A 14,681-nucleotide genomic window follows, 5' to 3' on the forward strand; every position below is an offset into this window, starting at 1 on the left:
CTGGGGCCTAGCCCAGCCCTCTGCCTGCCCCCAGGATAACCCACGCCTCACCGAGGACTTTGTGGCCCACCTGGAGACTGAGCTGGAGCAGTCACGGCTGCGGGAGACGGAGACTCTGGGCGCCCTGCGGGAGATGCAGGATAAGGTTCTAGACATGGAGAAGGTGCGACTGGGCGGGTGTGGGGGGAACTCTGGGGAAAGGAAGGCGAGGGTACCACACGTGCTTTGGCCGGTGCATGAGCAGGCCCTCGCTGAGAAGGGGCGGCCAGGGGGGCCAGCAGGACAGGTCCGGGAGTCAGATCCCCTGCCCTGGCAGCCCCCGAGGAACCCAGGGCACCTCCCTGGCCCACTTGTCCCCTGCCTCCTCCACTGTGGTCTCCTTACCAGGGTCTGGGCAGATGGGAAGTTGGGCCCCTCACCCCCAGACCCTCTCAAGCCCTGGAGGTATACTAACACACACACACACACACAAAGCAGCACGACTCCACAAGGGGCACACTCGCCCTCATGTACCAGGCACAGGGCCAGCAGCATGGTGGCCTCATGGACTTCCTGGATCGCCCATCCTACCTGTTGTGTCTCCCTCAGGCCCTAGGTTCCCGGATGGAGAGACGGGGAGGGAAGGCGGAGGCCCAAGCCCATCAGGGCTGCTCCCCCTCCTGGAGGAGACACCACCTAGGGGGCCGACTAGGGGCCCCCCTCTCCCACCTGCAGCCCTGCAGGGGGCACCAGGCCTCCTGGTCCCTCCCCAGCTGCTTCCACACTGACTTGCTATTGACTGAACTCCCATGGATCCTCCAGGAGAAGGGAGATGCCTCAGCCACTAGAGGGCAGCAGGACCCACTCACACATGGGCAGAAGCCATGCCCCTCCACCTCCAAGCTGCACTATTTTGGGTACCCTCCCTAGTTGGGTGTCTCTGCCGTGGCCTTGTGTGGGGCCATCGGCCTCTCCATCCCCATCAGTCAGCCCGCCCAGAGCTGGGCATCCCTCCCACCTCCCTCCACATCAGAGGGAAATGTGAGCCCAGGAGATCTGCCACCCTCCCCGACTCCCAGACCTAAACAAAGGTCAGCGAGAACCTCGGGCAGTGAGCTGGCTTTTGGTCCAAGGGGCTGTAGCACAAATCTGTCATCACTGAGCTCTTGGGAGGCCAGGACAGGGCCCAGTCCAGCCCTCAGTCCGTCCCCAAGAAGATGGGTGCCAAAATCTAGTCTTCTCAGCTCCTTCTGGGGAGGGTCTGGGCCCAGAGGGGGTGATCTCAGATGCCCAGGTGGGTAGCACCTGCCCTCACCCAGCCTGCCTAGTTGTTATTAGCAGTACCACGTTTTAGATGTCGCCCTAGGCCAGCCCTGCCAGAGTAGGTGCTGTTAATACACCCATTTTACAGGCCAGGCTCTTTGGCTGGGGCAGCATAGGCGGAGTCTGCTCCTCTTGGGCCTGGTCCAAGTTCCCCCAGAGCATCCTGGGGTCCAGGTTGCATCCTCTAGCCTGGAGACCCAAAGCAGGGCTCAGAGGAAAAGGGGGCCAGGGCATGGGTCCTGCAGGAAGGGCCGGGTGGCTGCACACCTCGGCTGAGCTCTGACCGCTCCTCTCCCCGCAGAGGAACAGCTCGCTGCCGGACGAGAACAACGTGGCGAGGCTACAGGAGGAGCTGAAGGCGCTCAAGGTACGGGAGGGCGAGGCCGTGGCCTCGGCGCGGGAACTGAAGCTGCAACTGCAGGAGCTCTCGGACACCTGGCAGGTGAGGGCCTCGCCCGGCGCTCACGAAGCGGCCTCGGGGCTCCGGAGCCGGGGCTGACCGCCCACCTCCCCGCGCAGGCCCATCTGTCCCGCGGCGGCCGCTGGAAGGAGTCCCCGCGGAAGCTGGTCCTGGGCGAGCTGCAGGACGAGCTGATGAGCGTGCGGCTGCGCGAGGCCCAGGCTCTGGCCGAGGGCCGCGAGCTGCGGCAGCGCGTGGTGGAACTCGAGACTCAGGTGGGCCGCGGCCTGTCTCAGGGAGGGGACTCGGCGTCCGGGGCAGGCCCCTCGGCTAGGCCGTGACCCACGCCTGTCCGCCCTCAGGACCACATCCACCGCAACCTGCTGAACCGCGTGGAGGCCGAGCGAGCGGCGCTGCAGGAGAAGCTCCAGTACCTGGCGGCGCAGAACAAGGGGCTGCAGACGCAGCTCAGCGAAAGCCGCCGCAAACAGGCGGAGGCCGAGTGCAAGGTGCCCCCTGCCCCCCGCCCGCGGCCCCGCCCCGGCCCCCGCCCGCCGCGCCCCTTGATTTGCCTTGTCCCCCTTGTCCCCAGAGCAAAGAGGAGGTGATGGCCGTGCGCCTGCGGGAGGCGGACAGCATGGCGGCGGTGGCCGAGATGCGGCAGCGAATCGCGGAGCTGGAGATCCAGGTGAGCACCGGGGTCGGGCCGGGCCGGGCCGGGCCCGGGGCGGGGCCCTGCGCTGATGCCCCGTGACCCGGCCTGCCCGCAGAGGGAGGAGGGCCGCATCCAGGGCCAGCTGAACCACTCGGACTCGTCGCAGTACATCCGAGAGCTCAAGGATCAGATCGAGGAGCTGAAGGCCGAGGTGAGCGCGGGAGGGGCCTAAGGGCCCTGGCATCCTCGCCGTTGACGTTGACAGGGCCGGGCGTCGGCGCCTCGGGGAGCGGGAGGCGGGTGCCCGGAGGCCGGACTCCGTCTGTGGGACGTAAGTCCACGCTTCCAGCGCGCGGGTCCCCCGCCCCAGGTGCGGCTGCTGAAGGGCCCGCCGCCCTTCGAGGACCCGCTGGCCTTCGACGGGCTCGGCCTGGCGCGGCATCTGGATGAGGACTCGCTGCCGTCGTCCGACGAGGAGCTGCTGGGCGTGGGCGTGGGCGCGGCGCTGCAGGACGCGCTCTACCCGCTGTCCCCGCGCGACGCACGCTTCTTCCGCCGTCTGGAGCGGCCGGCCAAGGACAGTGAGGGCAGCTCAGACAGCGACGCTGATGAGCTGGCCGCGCCCTATTGCCAGGGCCTGGACAACTGAGGCCGTGCCCCGCGTGCTCGGAGCCAGGGGGCCGCCGCCCGCTCCTTCTTCGCGGGCCGCCCGCCCGCACTTAACAAACTCCATGCCCTCGGTGGTTCCGCCCACCCCGAGGGCCAGGCCCAGCGCGGCAGGGCGCGGAGGGTTGAGCCGGAGTCTGAGGATCCTCAGAGTCCCCGGCCAGGCCACCCTCCTCAGCAGTGTTTACCCATCTTGGTCCATACCCCTCTGGGCCCAGTTACCTGGAGCGTCTGCCCCTCTTAACAGCCAGGGCAGGGGAGGACCCAGGGGTCCCAGGACTGGACGAGCAGGAAGATCCCCTCTCCTAGCAAGCCTTCTTCTGGGACAAGGACCGCCCTGCTGGGAAGGGCCCAGGAGCTAGAGGAGGTCTGAGGAAGAAGGGGCAGCTCTAGACTGGACGTTACCACCCCACCTTGGCCCTGGGAACCCTTGGCCTCTGGGGACAGATGGCCAGGCTGGGCTTTCCTGCCTGGTGCAGGCATTGTGGCCCCTGCAGCAGAAACCAAAGTCCCCCCTGCTGTGTGCAGGGCCAGATGGGGGTGGTGAGTGGCCAACCGGAACCAGCAAGGGCCAGGGAAGTGTCTGCCCCTGCTTCTTGGGGGCCAGAGCAGCTGTAAGGAAATGAAGCTACACCCCCACCCCTGCCATGCCCCACATCTTCACCCCATCTTGGCCAGTGATGGATGGGCTCTCCCACCCAGGCTAGCCTGTTCTCCAGGGGGTCCCCAGCCTCCACTTCCCTTCCTTCCCTGTCCCCAGCCCCACCCTCCGGCCAGGGCCTGGTCCCAGGGGAGGAGGTCTCTCAGCAGAGTTGCCTCTCCATGCCTGCTCATGGTGGTCCCGTGGTCTCTGCTGAGTCAGAACCAAGAACGGTGCCAAAGTCCAACGATGCCCCCAGAACCTGATCCCCTGGGGCCTCATGACCCTCGGGATGACCCTCTCGGTGCTCCCAGAGCCTAGAGCAGCATCACAAGCAGAATCCCTGGCGCTTCCTGGGGTGGGGATCCATGCTCAGTCCCCCCTTCCTGGTTGCCCACTCCTCAGTGTTACAAAGCCTGGGGACCAGGGTGGGCATCCAAGGGGCTCTCCCACGTGCCCCCCACACTGCCCACCATCATTTTGCACACTGCCTGTTCACACTCCACATGTCGCCCAGGCGGGAAAGATGGAAAATAAAGTGTATTTACACAGTCATGGACAAGGGACACTGAGAGGGGCAGGCCTGGGGGTGGGGGTGGGTCCAGCAGCATGGGTCCCCAGCCCCTCATCCGGTGAAGCAGTGGGGAGGACAGCAGGCTGTCCTTGCCCTTGGGAGCCTCCCGCAGCCTAAGAGTATCAGGGGTAGAGGTCATAGCAGGCCAGTAGGGGGACCAAAGAGGCTGCCCAGGTGGGGGTGCAGCATGGGAGAGGAAAGGACATTCCCGGGCTCCACGTGAGCCCAAATGTGAGGGTTGGAAGAGACAGTATTGGAGGAAGCCACCGAGGACCTAGGATGTCAGACTTATAGACAGAGCCTTAGAGCATGGCATTTTCCGAAGGGTGGCTCTGGCGATGGTGAGGACAGGGAGCAGGGAGGCAGGATTTCCTACCTGAGCAACTCAGCTGGGACCTCCCCCTGAGAGACCAGGAAGAATGAGGGGTCTTGGGGCTTCAGGAAGATTCATGGTCTAGTTTCATTTAGCACACGCTTCCTGGGGCCTTTGGGGTGCTCTGCTCCTTGCCTGGCTCTGAGGGGTCCCAAGCAGAGTGGGGAAGAGAGACACTAGGGGGGCTCAGCCTGGGTGCAAGTGTGGCAAGTGCCCAATAGGCGAATGTATAGGAAGATCAGGGAAGGCTTCCTGGAGGAGGTGGTGGGGGACCCATTTCCCAGAGCAAAAGCATAAAGAAGAGACATGGCAGGGACCAGCAAGAGGCACTTGATGTCTGTGAAGAAGGAACAGGAGAGTGTGGGCACGGCCAGACCAGGAAGGGGCTTCTCTAGTCAGGAGAAACTTTCCACTTTGAACTGAGGGCACTGGGGAGCCATGGAGGGCTTAGGTGACAGGGACACCATCAGATGGACTGAAGTGTTGGGGGTCAGTGCAGAGACAAAACTGAACCAGATCGCGGGGACAGTGAGTGGGGGCTCCCCTGGGGGAAGAAGACCTAGAGAGGCAGTGTCCTGCATGGGGTTCCCCATGGAGCTGAGGCAGAGTCCCAGCCAGTGCAGGGGGATAGAGCCAGGGATGACAAAGGAAGGTCTTCTCAGGGGGAGACATTAATTGGGCCCATCCAGATGCCAGCCAGGCCCTGCCCTCTACACCCAGTGTGGGACCAACTCTGATGCCTGATACTTGCCGAGCAGCAGAGGATGACACTGGTTATACACCAAGACAGCCGAGTCCCACCTAGTGTTCTGTCACACAGCGGCTCCTGGGGGTCCATGCACTACTCCCCTCACACAGACTTAACACCTCACACCGGTTTAACACTGAGCCCTGATAGCTGCTGTCTGCCTCTCCTGCTCCCATGGGCTAACTACACCCGGCTGGCTCCCAGGATGGGCAGGGCCTCGGGGAAACTGAGGTTCTGCCCTGCTCTCTCTCAGGGGCTGGCCTTGGAGTCCTGGCTGCCCAGCATGTCAGGGGTCAGCCCCCTACCCTCGGGCTTGTCTCAGCTTCTAGAAACAAGGACGCTTGGGTTCCTCACTGGGGTCCAGCTTAGAAAGGAAACCTCTAATTTGCCACTACTTGGCTCCCAGGGGTGTCCCAGTGGGACAGGGCCGATTTCTTTTCGGACCCTAGATTGGGAAGCAGCACTTCTTGGGTGTGAACAGGCAGGACTTAGCGACTTGTGTCTGACAGGAACCCGCCTACAGGACGGACTGCAGGGACTGGGTCTAGGGGCAGAGACAGGGCTAAGGGCCTGACACAGGGTTCTGCTCTGTCCTACCTGCCCGAGGATTGTGGTTCCCCTTAGGCCTTCATCGTTCTTGGTGTGAAGCAGGACACCTTCAGGGAGGGAAGACCCAGGGCGAGGGGTGTTTCTCACAGGGGCACTTGGGAAGAAGGAGGGCCCAGGGCTGGGGTTTGAGGGATCCAGGATCAGGGGGACAGAACTGTGGGAGGAAGGGAAGGAATTCAGACTGGGGGAGGCAAGTGAAGACATGGGTTGGCTCTGGTGAGGACCCTTGACTCTGGGGCAGAGGCAAGGATGCCTGGCAGGAGGGGTTTGGGGAGGACACCCTAGGTTGGGGTGAAGGATGAAGCCCAAGGTTGGGAGGCACAGGGGGGCATGGTGAGGGCACCTGGAGAGGAGTGGACAAGGGGAGGACTGCCCGATCTCCCACCCAGCCTTGGGAGAGTTTGCTCCTTCCAGCAGGCCCCTCCTAGTGAGTCTGCCTAGAAGGCAGGGAATCCTCTTTATGAGCTCTGGACCCACCTGCAGGCCTGCCCTTTGCATTGCAGCCTCCTTGGCAAGCAGAAGGCAGTGCACCCTGGTTGGAGGCTCTGGAGGGACCTGAGATTGCCATCAATGTCAGGCCACCCCTATCTCCTTCCCATACCCCAGGGCATGCAAAGTAAGGGGGTGCACACTGTAAGGAAGGACCTCAGGAAGGGGCCCCCTCACCCTCTCCTGGGATTCAAGAAAACCTTTCCCACGTGTCTTCCCCTACCCCCAGGAGTGCCGGCTCCCCTGGCCTGGCGTGGGAAGAGAGCTTGGTCATCTGGCCACGCCCCAGCTCATCCACTTGGTCGCGCAGCACCACCTGGGCCCCTCCTGCACCTAACATTTCCATCAGAAGCCGGGCATGAAAAAGCCTACGTTCCCGCATGCGGGTGGGTGCGCCTCACTGGGCCGGGACTCAGCATCGTCCAGTCGCACCCCAGCCCCTCCTCGCGCACCCCTGTCCTTAGTGGAAAAGACCCACGGCTGCGGAGTGCACGGAAGGCCTTCAACCAGAGCTACAACCTGCTCGCGAACAGCTGCCAGCACAGCCTGGCCCAGCCCTGCACAGCCCCGCCGTCAGCTCCAACAGGGCTTCCTCAGTCTGCGACTGCGAAGGCGAAAGTGCACAGGCTTCAGTTTTCCAGCTTTATTGGAAACTAGGGCTGCGCGTGGTAGACAAAACACTGGACACCCGTAGGGCCTAGGCCGAGGGAGGGGCAGGGCTTGAGGGGAGGGCTTTTGGCCAAAGATGTGGGTGAGTCGCAAGGGTGGACCAAAATTCTAGGGCTCTAGCGGGCTGAGACCAATCCACTGGGAGGGGGACTCCAAGAGAGGAGAGGGAGAGATCTAAGACAAAGAGGTGTAACCTGAGGGTCTGGCTCAGTGGAAGGTCTCCACCTCTACCACAGTCCAGTCACCCTGCGGAGAGGCCACGTCGTCTGGGGAGAAGCTGGTGACCGACGTGATGCTGGCGCGGGACTCGTCCAGGGGAGACAATAGTTCGGCCCAGCGGCCTAGTTCGGCGTCGCTGAGCGCAGTGCGGGCGCCCCCCGTGCTGCCGCCACCCCCCGCACCCCCTGGGCCACCGCTGCTGCCGCCCGCGGCACCCTCTGCGGCAGCTAGCAGCAGCGTCCGGCTCAGCAAGTGCTGCACTACACTCGCCTGCAGCGCCCCCAGCGGCAACTCGCCCAGGCGCGCCGGCTTCGCGCCCCGCGAGGCTGCTCCAGCTCCAGCCCCAGCCGACGCCTTCCCACCTCCCGCGCCAGGCCCAGGCCCTGGATCCAGAGCGCCTGTGGCGGGGGTCGCCGATTCAGGCCCTTCAGCCTCGTAAATGGTGCACAGGCCGTCAGCAGAGCTAGACCCGGCAGCAGGAGACCAAGGCAGGGGCGCTCCTGCGGAGAGAGGCGTCAGGCTGGGCAGAGAGCAGGAAGCCCTGCCTCCGCCACACGACTCCGCCCCTTCCCTCAGCCTCGCCTGCGACCCCGCTTTCCTACCTTCCCAAGACCTCGCCCCTCCTACTGCTCTGCAGCGTCTGGAGGGCTACTTACCCGGGGTGCCGCGGATGGCCAGCGGCGGAGCAGAACCTCGGATCCAGACCGCCGGGTGGCAGGCGGCGAGTTCCGCATCGGCGGGAGGGGAGGCCGGGGCGCCGTCCTCGGGCCCGCTGTCGTAGCCGCGCAGCTCCTCGGGCGTGCTCGTGGCGCTGCTGCTGTGGCCCGCGAGGTCCGGGCCGCTTAGCGTACTGGACGGGCTGCGCGAAGGCGGCGGCGGCGGGCCGGGGGCCAGCGCCAGGGTCAGCCTTGGGCCCGGGATTGGGGCATCGGGACCTGGGGTCGGGGGTCGGCGTGGGGCCTGCGGAGGGGGTGAGGCAGGGGGAGAGGGAGAGGCCTGCAAAGAGGGCAAGGCCAGGGAAGGTGGAACCTGCAGAGGGGGCGTGGCCAGAGAAGGAGGGTCTTGCAGAGGGAGTGAATCAAGAGTGGGAGGGGCCTGAAGAGGGGGCGAGGCCAAAGAAGGTGGAGCTTGCAGAGGAGATGCGGCCAGGGGAGAGAGAGGGTCTTGCAGAAGGGGTGAAGTAGGGGGAGAGGGAGGGGCCTGCAGAGGGGGCAAGCCCAGAGAAGGTGGAGCCTGCAAAGTGGGCAGGATCTGAGAGGGAGAGGGTGGTAGAGGGGGCGTGGTCAGAGGTGGAGTGTGTGGAGGGGGCACGGCCAGTGGGGATGGAGGGGCCTGTAGAGGTGGTGAGGCCCCAGGTGGTATCTGTGTAGGAGGAGTGGCCAGTCGAAGGGGCGTGTCCAGAGGAGGTGGGATCTGTAGCGGGGGCGTGGCCAAGGGAGAGGGCGCTCCTAAAGGAGAACCCTGCAGAGAGAGTGTGGTCAGAGAGGGAGAGGCGTGTAGAGGGGATAAGGCCAGGGGAGGGTCCTTTGTGGGAGGCAGTGTACAGGGTGTGGCCTGAAGAGAAGGTGGAGACACGGAAGGACTGGTCGGCGGAGGGGGCGTGGTCAGAGGGGAGGGTGCCTGCAGAGGGCGTGTGGCTAGGGGAGAGGGCGGGTTCCTCAGAGATGTTGCTTGAGGAACAGGGGCTTGTAGAGGGGCAGTGGCTGGTGGTAGAGGGCTCGACAAAGGATGTGTGGCCAAGGGAGAAGGGAGAGCCGGAAGAGGGGTTAAAGCCAAAGAAGCCTGGGTGGGGGACATACTCAGCAGAGAGGGTGAAACTGATGGAGAATTTGAAGCCAGAAAATTGGCGATGGCCAAGGAAGAGGCAGATGCCTTGGGTAAAGATGTATTCAGGTGTGTGGGCGGAGCTTGCAAGGGGGGTGTGGCCGGCGGAGAGGGGAGGGCCTGCAAAGTCAGTGGAGCCGAGGGGGAAGGAGGGGCTAATGGAGGGGGCGTGGCCAAAGGACAGCTAAGAGCCTGGGGAGGAGGGGTGGTCGGTGGAGACGGAGGAAGAGAGTCCCTCAAGGGAGTCTCTGGGACACTGGGAGGCGGTGCAGTAGGACAGGGTAGAAAAGATGTGGCCAAAGGAGGAGAAAGGTCCTGCACAGGAGGTGCGCCCTTCCTTGGCGGTGTGGCCTGCGGGGGACGCTGAGCCTGCGGTCCTTTTGACTTGGGCTGGGAGGGATGCCCCAGAGTCCGGGGTGTTCCAGCCGAAGAGGCCCCGGAGCGAGATGGGGAGGAAAGAGGGGTGCCGCTGGAGCCCAGGAGGCGCGAGGTTGGCCTCTGGAGGCCCCCGCCGGCGCTGGGTCGCCTCCTGGCGGCAGGGCTCGGCTCTGCTGTGCTGCGCTCAGGGGCGCTGCTCACTGATTTCCTGGAAACCTCGGTCGAGGGCCGCTGCCGGGCACTCGGAGCTACCCGAGGTACACCAACCTCAGTGCCCGCAGCCCGTGACCGACGGGAGATGGCTGGGGAGGGGGCGCCTGGGGTGGACTCGGAAGAGTCTAGGGACAAAGCAGAAAGCCGAAGAGTCACAGATACTTACCGGCTGGTCGCTTTCACAACCCAGAAACCCCTTTCATCCCCAGATCACATACCTCTCCGTGCCCCGGAACTCAGGGCACTCCTTCTGGGAGCTTCTGGGGCTTTTCCTCTGGCCACGGGTTCCTCAGATGGGAGCCGAAGCCCCTTCTGCCCAAGAGGGCCTTGCCTGGAAACAGGGAGGGGGGCGGCTGTGCTCAGAGCTCCAGCTCCTTGTTTTGTTCCCGAGTCTACACTTCCCTATCTGTAAAATGGAGCAGATGTCCTCTCGGCCAACCAATAATAGCTTTCACCAATTTGAGCCCAGTGATGTTCAAGTGCTCCCATGCACTTTAATTAAAAAGTACCAGATGGAGACACTAACTTTTGCCTAAGGGACCGGGGTAGAGGAGGGCGTGTTACCTGGTGGGCCCGCTGGCACTCCCCGGGCTAGAGATACAGCCTGGGCCTGTGGTCTTGGCAGGCGTGCGTTCCCCTCTCCCAGCCGCTGGGGGCCTGGAGGCTGTGGAGAGAAGGCCGAGTTAACGCAGAAGTCCAAGAAAGGAAGGGGAGGCTAGTGCCTCAGAACAAAAGGGGGCAAGAAGATGGGGTTGGAGTCAAGGAAGGAGGCTAGGGTACCTGGGCTCCGGGGGCCTGTCCCAGCACTCCGCGTAGATCCCACCCGGGGAGTAGCCTCCGGGAGAGCTGCTCCCCGGCTGTCCCCGGCTCGCTCTGCCAGGGGCCCTCGCCCTGCAGCTCCCGCTGCTCCCAGAACTCGGAGAGCCGCGCTGGTTACTGGGGGAGGGGGCCTTGGAGACCCTGGGGGCCGGGGGGTCTGAAGGCTGGGAGAGCGAGAAGCGGGGGTCCGGCCGGCTGCCCCTGCCCTGGTCTTGTCCCTCTTGTCCATCCCGCACCTGATGAGGAGACAGACTGATCAGCATCCGAGGTCCTGGACCTCTGCATTGCCTGCAGGGACCTGGGTCCTGGCACCTCTCGGCTCCTTCCCCAGGGTCGCCACCCATGAGCGCCCAAACCTCTGCCTCTGTCCACTTCCTTCCCACCCACCCACGGCTCACCATCGCAGCTGCTCACGGCTGTCCCCAAGTCCTGCTCTCACCGCCTTCCTCCAGGCCCAGCCTGCCTCAGCCCACCTCCCTCTCCCGCCTCATCTCCCTTTCCTGATCCGAAATCCACCCCCTCATCCCCTCGGGGAACCTGACCACCATCCTCGGGGACAGGGGTCTGCCACAGGTTCCAGATGAGAGGGACGGGAGAGCACGCCCAGGACTACTTGCCAGGCCCCAGCGCCGCCCCGGGCCTCCCTGAGGGATGCAGACACCTGCCGGGAGGAGGAGCGGCCCCGGCTGCCCGCGAACGGACTCGGGGAGACAAAGACCCGCTTCCCGAGCTCGTCCCCTCCCCCAGCTGGGCCCTGGGCCGCGCCGCCCGTCCACCTGCTCGCGCCGAGCTCACCTCGGGCTCCGGCCTCCCGCCGCTCCGCGCTGGGTAGCCTGGGGTGGGGCCGAGTGGGAGCTCAGCGGCGGGCCGCGAGCGAAGGGCAAGCGAGGGAAGTGGGCGGCGGCGCGGGGAAGCGGGCCCGCCCCTCGGCTGCGGGCAAGGGAGAAGGGAACGCGCTGGATGCAGACCCGGGAGGCGGAGGCGGGAGCGCGCCGAGTAGAGGGGAGCGCGCGTAGGAGGGAGGGGTGGCTTCTCTGAGGCTGCGCCTAAGGACCCCAGGCACCCAAACAGAGGAGCTTTAGGGGAAATCCCTTGAGGTCCCCGACCTGGCCTAACCTTCCTCCCCACCTCCTGCCACAGACCCACACCTGCCGGGGCCCCCACCCCAACCACCTGGCGACCAAGACCCGCCTGGACGCAGATAGGCTGAGCCTTGGCAACCAGGGGGCTGGACCATCGCGTCTTGTGCCCAATCAACCAATCTGGCCGGTCGGTGTCCTTGGCCCTGTCCTTGCCTTTGCGACCGCGGAGGCGGACCCCCTCAGAGTTCTCGGAGGGGAGAACTAAAACCTAAAACCTAAAAGCTTTTCACAGACCCCCGGAAACCCCCTACCTGGTTGGGGTACGGACAGTGGTGGGAGAATGCAGTCCTGGGAATGTAGGGGTAGACCCCCGGTTTGGGGGAAGAGAGGAAGAAAGGAAGGATGAGAGGGAGAGAGACCACCTTATCGTGAGAGATGACCCAGCCTTCTGCAAGGCAGAGCACCCCCACTCTCCACACCCTCCCAAGTCACATGAAGTCAAGTCAGCAAAGGCTTTCTGGGAGAGCTGGGCTTTGGAGAGGGGATAAGATTATGGGGGGGGGGGGTTCTGGGGGTGTAAAAACGTGGCTGATGGGGGAGAAGGACTGTTGAACCACCCATTGTAGTCTCTCTGATTCCTGACCTTCAGAAACTATGTGAGACAATAAATGCTTGTTGTCTTAAGCTGCTAGGTTTGGGGGTAGTTTGTTACACAGCAGCAGATAACTACCTTAGGCTCACAGAACCTTAAAAATTGGGTATTAAATATCAAGTGTTGGTGAGAATGTGGAGAAACTGGAACGTACTTTTGATGGAAATGTAAAATGGTGCAGCCACTGTGATTCCACTTATATGAGGTCCCTAGAGGGCTGGAATTCATAAAGATGGATGGTCCAATGGTGGGTGTCAGAGCGAGGGAGAGGGACGGGGAATTTGTGTTTAGTGGGGACAGAGTTTCAGTTATGCAAAATGAAAGAAGTTCTGGAGATGGATGGTGGTGATGGTTGCACAACACTGTGAATGTATTACTGCCACTGAGATGTGCACCTAAAAATGGTTAAGATGGCAAATTCTGTGTTTCATGTGTGTTTTACCACAATTGTTTAAAAGCCTGGATAGTACCAATGTAGGAAAACTCACAAACTGCCAATGGAATGTAAAGTGGACAGTCTTTCTGGAGAACAATTGAAAAGCGTTGTACATGTGTCATATGACCCAGACATTGCACTCAAATGTCTACACCTGTGGCAAGTGCCCTATAGCCTCCCCTGTATTCCCTGAGTACCTACAGTCCCCACATGCAGGGAAAGTCAGAAGTTCCTGGGAGTTAATGCTCCCTCCATCCCCTTCTCCAGAGCATCCTTCAGCCATGACAGACAGGAGCTGGTGCATCAATGCTTCAACTCCCTCGCCTCTGGAGTGGGACAACTTGGAGGTGTGTCCTCCATCTCCCAGAGCTCTCCAGCACAGTGGAGCCCAGGCCCCCACAGTGGCAACCTGCTCATTCACTCCCATTAATGCACTCTCATTAACATTTACTCGCTTCCTTCTCTTCCCCATTGCCTTACCATTAATATTTCCTGAGATCACCTTCTAGAGAAACTATTTGCCTCCAATTCCTCACCTCAGTGTCTGCATCTAGAAGAGCCCAAACTTAGACAACACCTCAAGCATCCATCCATCACTGACTGAATGCCCACTGTGTGCCGGGCACCAACCCAAGGGCTTGGGGAAACGGTGAGGAGCAGAAGAGACATGTGACTGGGGCTCATGGGGCTTCGATTCCCGTGGCCTCAGAGACTTGCACAAGTGGACAAAGTGGTGTGTAACAGGACACTCAGCCCAGCATAAAGCTGGAAACAAAACCCCAGGGTATGGACCTCAAGGAGTTTCTCCCAAGGCTAGAAAAAGAGAAAGAAACTATTTGTCTAAAAAAGTCCTGGGCCTTACTACCACTTCATTTCACCTCACTTTGTTATATACTGTCACATTTGACACAAACTGACACTATCTTGTTCCTTCATTTGTTTGCATTCTTACCATCTGTCTCCTGAGGACGCGCACACACTCCCAACTAGAGCAGACGCTTTGAGAGAGAAGGTGGTTCTGCTTATCTTGTCCACACAATGAAGGTTTATCTTTGGGCTGCCTGTGGTCGAACCCACAGGGATTTCTCCAAGGGCCATGCTCATTGCAGGGTTTCACAGAGGAGCCTAAGTTCAGGGGGTCCCAGCCCTCAAGGTTCAGACTGCCTCTGATCTGGTGAACTCCTGGGTTTCTTTTCCCCCTGGGAGAGGGGGTCTCACTCACCCGACCTGGTCCATGTCCCCTCTCCCCTGAGTTTTGCAGGCAGAGCAGATCAAGGTCAAAAACGGCTTGTCTAAGACCCAGCCCAGGCCTCTGAGGGTGGGGAGGAAATCGTGGGGGTGGGGAGGCAGCCTCCCTTTGAGAAGCCGGCCTCCCAGACTGGACTCTAGCCCCAGCTCACCAAGCCCTCTGACCTCTGAGCCCACCCTCGACCAGGACCTGGGAGCAGCTTGCTCCCTCTCCTCCCCCATTGGAGGGCTGGCCTCAAGGCTGGGCAGGGTCAGCCCTTACTCTGCCCAGCTTCCCCTGGGCCCTGGTCACTGGTTCCTTGATTGAGCCTTGAGGCCAGGTGGCTCTGCACCTGGAGGTGAAGGGAGGAGGAGGACTTTCACGCGTTCTTGACAGGATCGATACAGCCTGGCTCCCAGAAGGGTGCCCACAGGTTGATTTTGGGAGCCCAGCGCCTCCAGCCCCCCTCAGTTTCCACACCTCTCCCCACACCAGGTCCGCCCCACTGCAGCAGAGCCCAGAGTTCTAAGGCCCTCGGCTCCTCTGACCAGCCCCTTGCCCACGTCGGGGACATCAGGATGAGGATCGTCCTCCCCGCCACGATCCCGCAGTGCCAGGAGTCGGGGGCGACCTGGGAGCGCCCGAAGGGAGGCGGGGCCGAGACGCCCGGTGGGCGGGGCGGGACGGCTCCCGCCTCCTGTTCCT

The 14,681-nt window shown here is 62.6% G+C and overlaps 2 protein-coding genes across 4 annotated transcripts in view; one reads left to right on the forward strand and one right to left on the reverse strand.

The window, feature by feature from the left end:
- Nucleotides 1–6,989, forward strand: part of EVI5L (ecotropic viral integration site 5 like) — a 31,711-nt gene extending 24,722 nt beyond the window's left edge. For 2 of the 3 annotated variants that reach the window (XM_031437115.2, XM_031437116.2), the window contains 7 exons: nucleotides 35–163; nucleotides 1,604–1,744; nucleotides 1,822–1,977; nucleotides 2,065–2,211; nucleotides 2,295–2,390; nucleotides 2,473–2,568; nucleotides 2,728–4,218. In XM_031437115.2, coding sequence (XP_031292975.2) covers nucleotides 35–163; nucleotides 1,604–1,744; nucleotides 1,822–1,977; nucleotides 2,065–2,211; nucleotides 2,295–2,390; nucleotides 2,473–2,568; nucleotides 2,728–3,006 — 1,044 coding nt within the window. In that variant the 3' untranslated portion in view covers nucleotides 3,007–4,218. Of the gene's footprint in view, nucleotides 1–34; nucleotides 164–1,603; nucleotides 1,745–1,821; nucleotides 1,978–2,064; nucleotides 2,212–2,294; nucleotides 2,391–2,472; nucleotides 2,569–2,727; nucleotides 4,219–6,685 lie in introns of those variants that run through there. The other variant, XM_031437117.2, reaches the window with a different exon arrangement.
- Nucleotides 6,990–7,084: 95 nt separating this feature from the next.
- On the reverse strand, nucleotides 7,085–11,736 carry PRR36 (proline rich 36). The gene is made up of 6 exons (XM_031437114.2): nucleotides 11,374–11,736; nucleotides 10,540–10,814; nucleotides 10,324–10,423; nucleotides 9,978–10,090; nucleotides 8,001–9,884; nucleotides 7,085–7,844 (listed from the first exon to the last, which is right to left on the reverse strand). Exons 2-6 carry the CDS (start codon nucleotides 10,805–10,807, stop codon nucleotides 7,333–7,335), a joined length of 2,877 nt encoding a protein of 958 aa, XP_031292974.2. The 5' UTR covers nucleotides 10,808–10,814; nucleotides 11,374–11,736; the 3' UTR covers nucleotides 7,085–7,332.
- Nucleotides 11,737–14,681: the final 2,945 nt, after the last annotated feature.

Source organism: Camelus dromedarius, chromosome 27 (genome assembly GCF_036321535.1).
Source record: "Camelus dromedarius isolate mCamDro1 chromosome 27, mCamDro1.pat, whole genome shotgun sequence".
Taxonomy (NCBI): Eukaryota; Metazoa; Chordata; class Mammalia; order Artiodactyla; family Camelidae; genus Camelus; species Camelus dromedarius.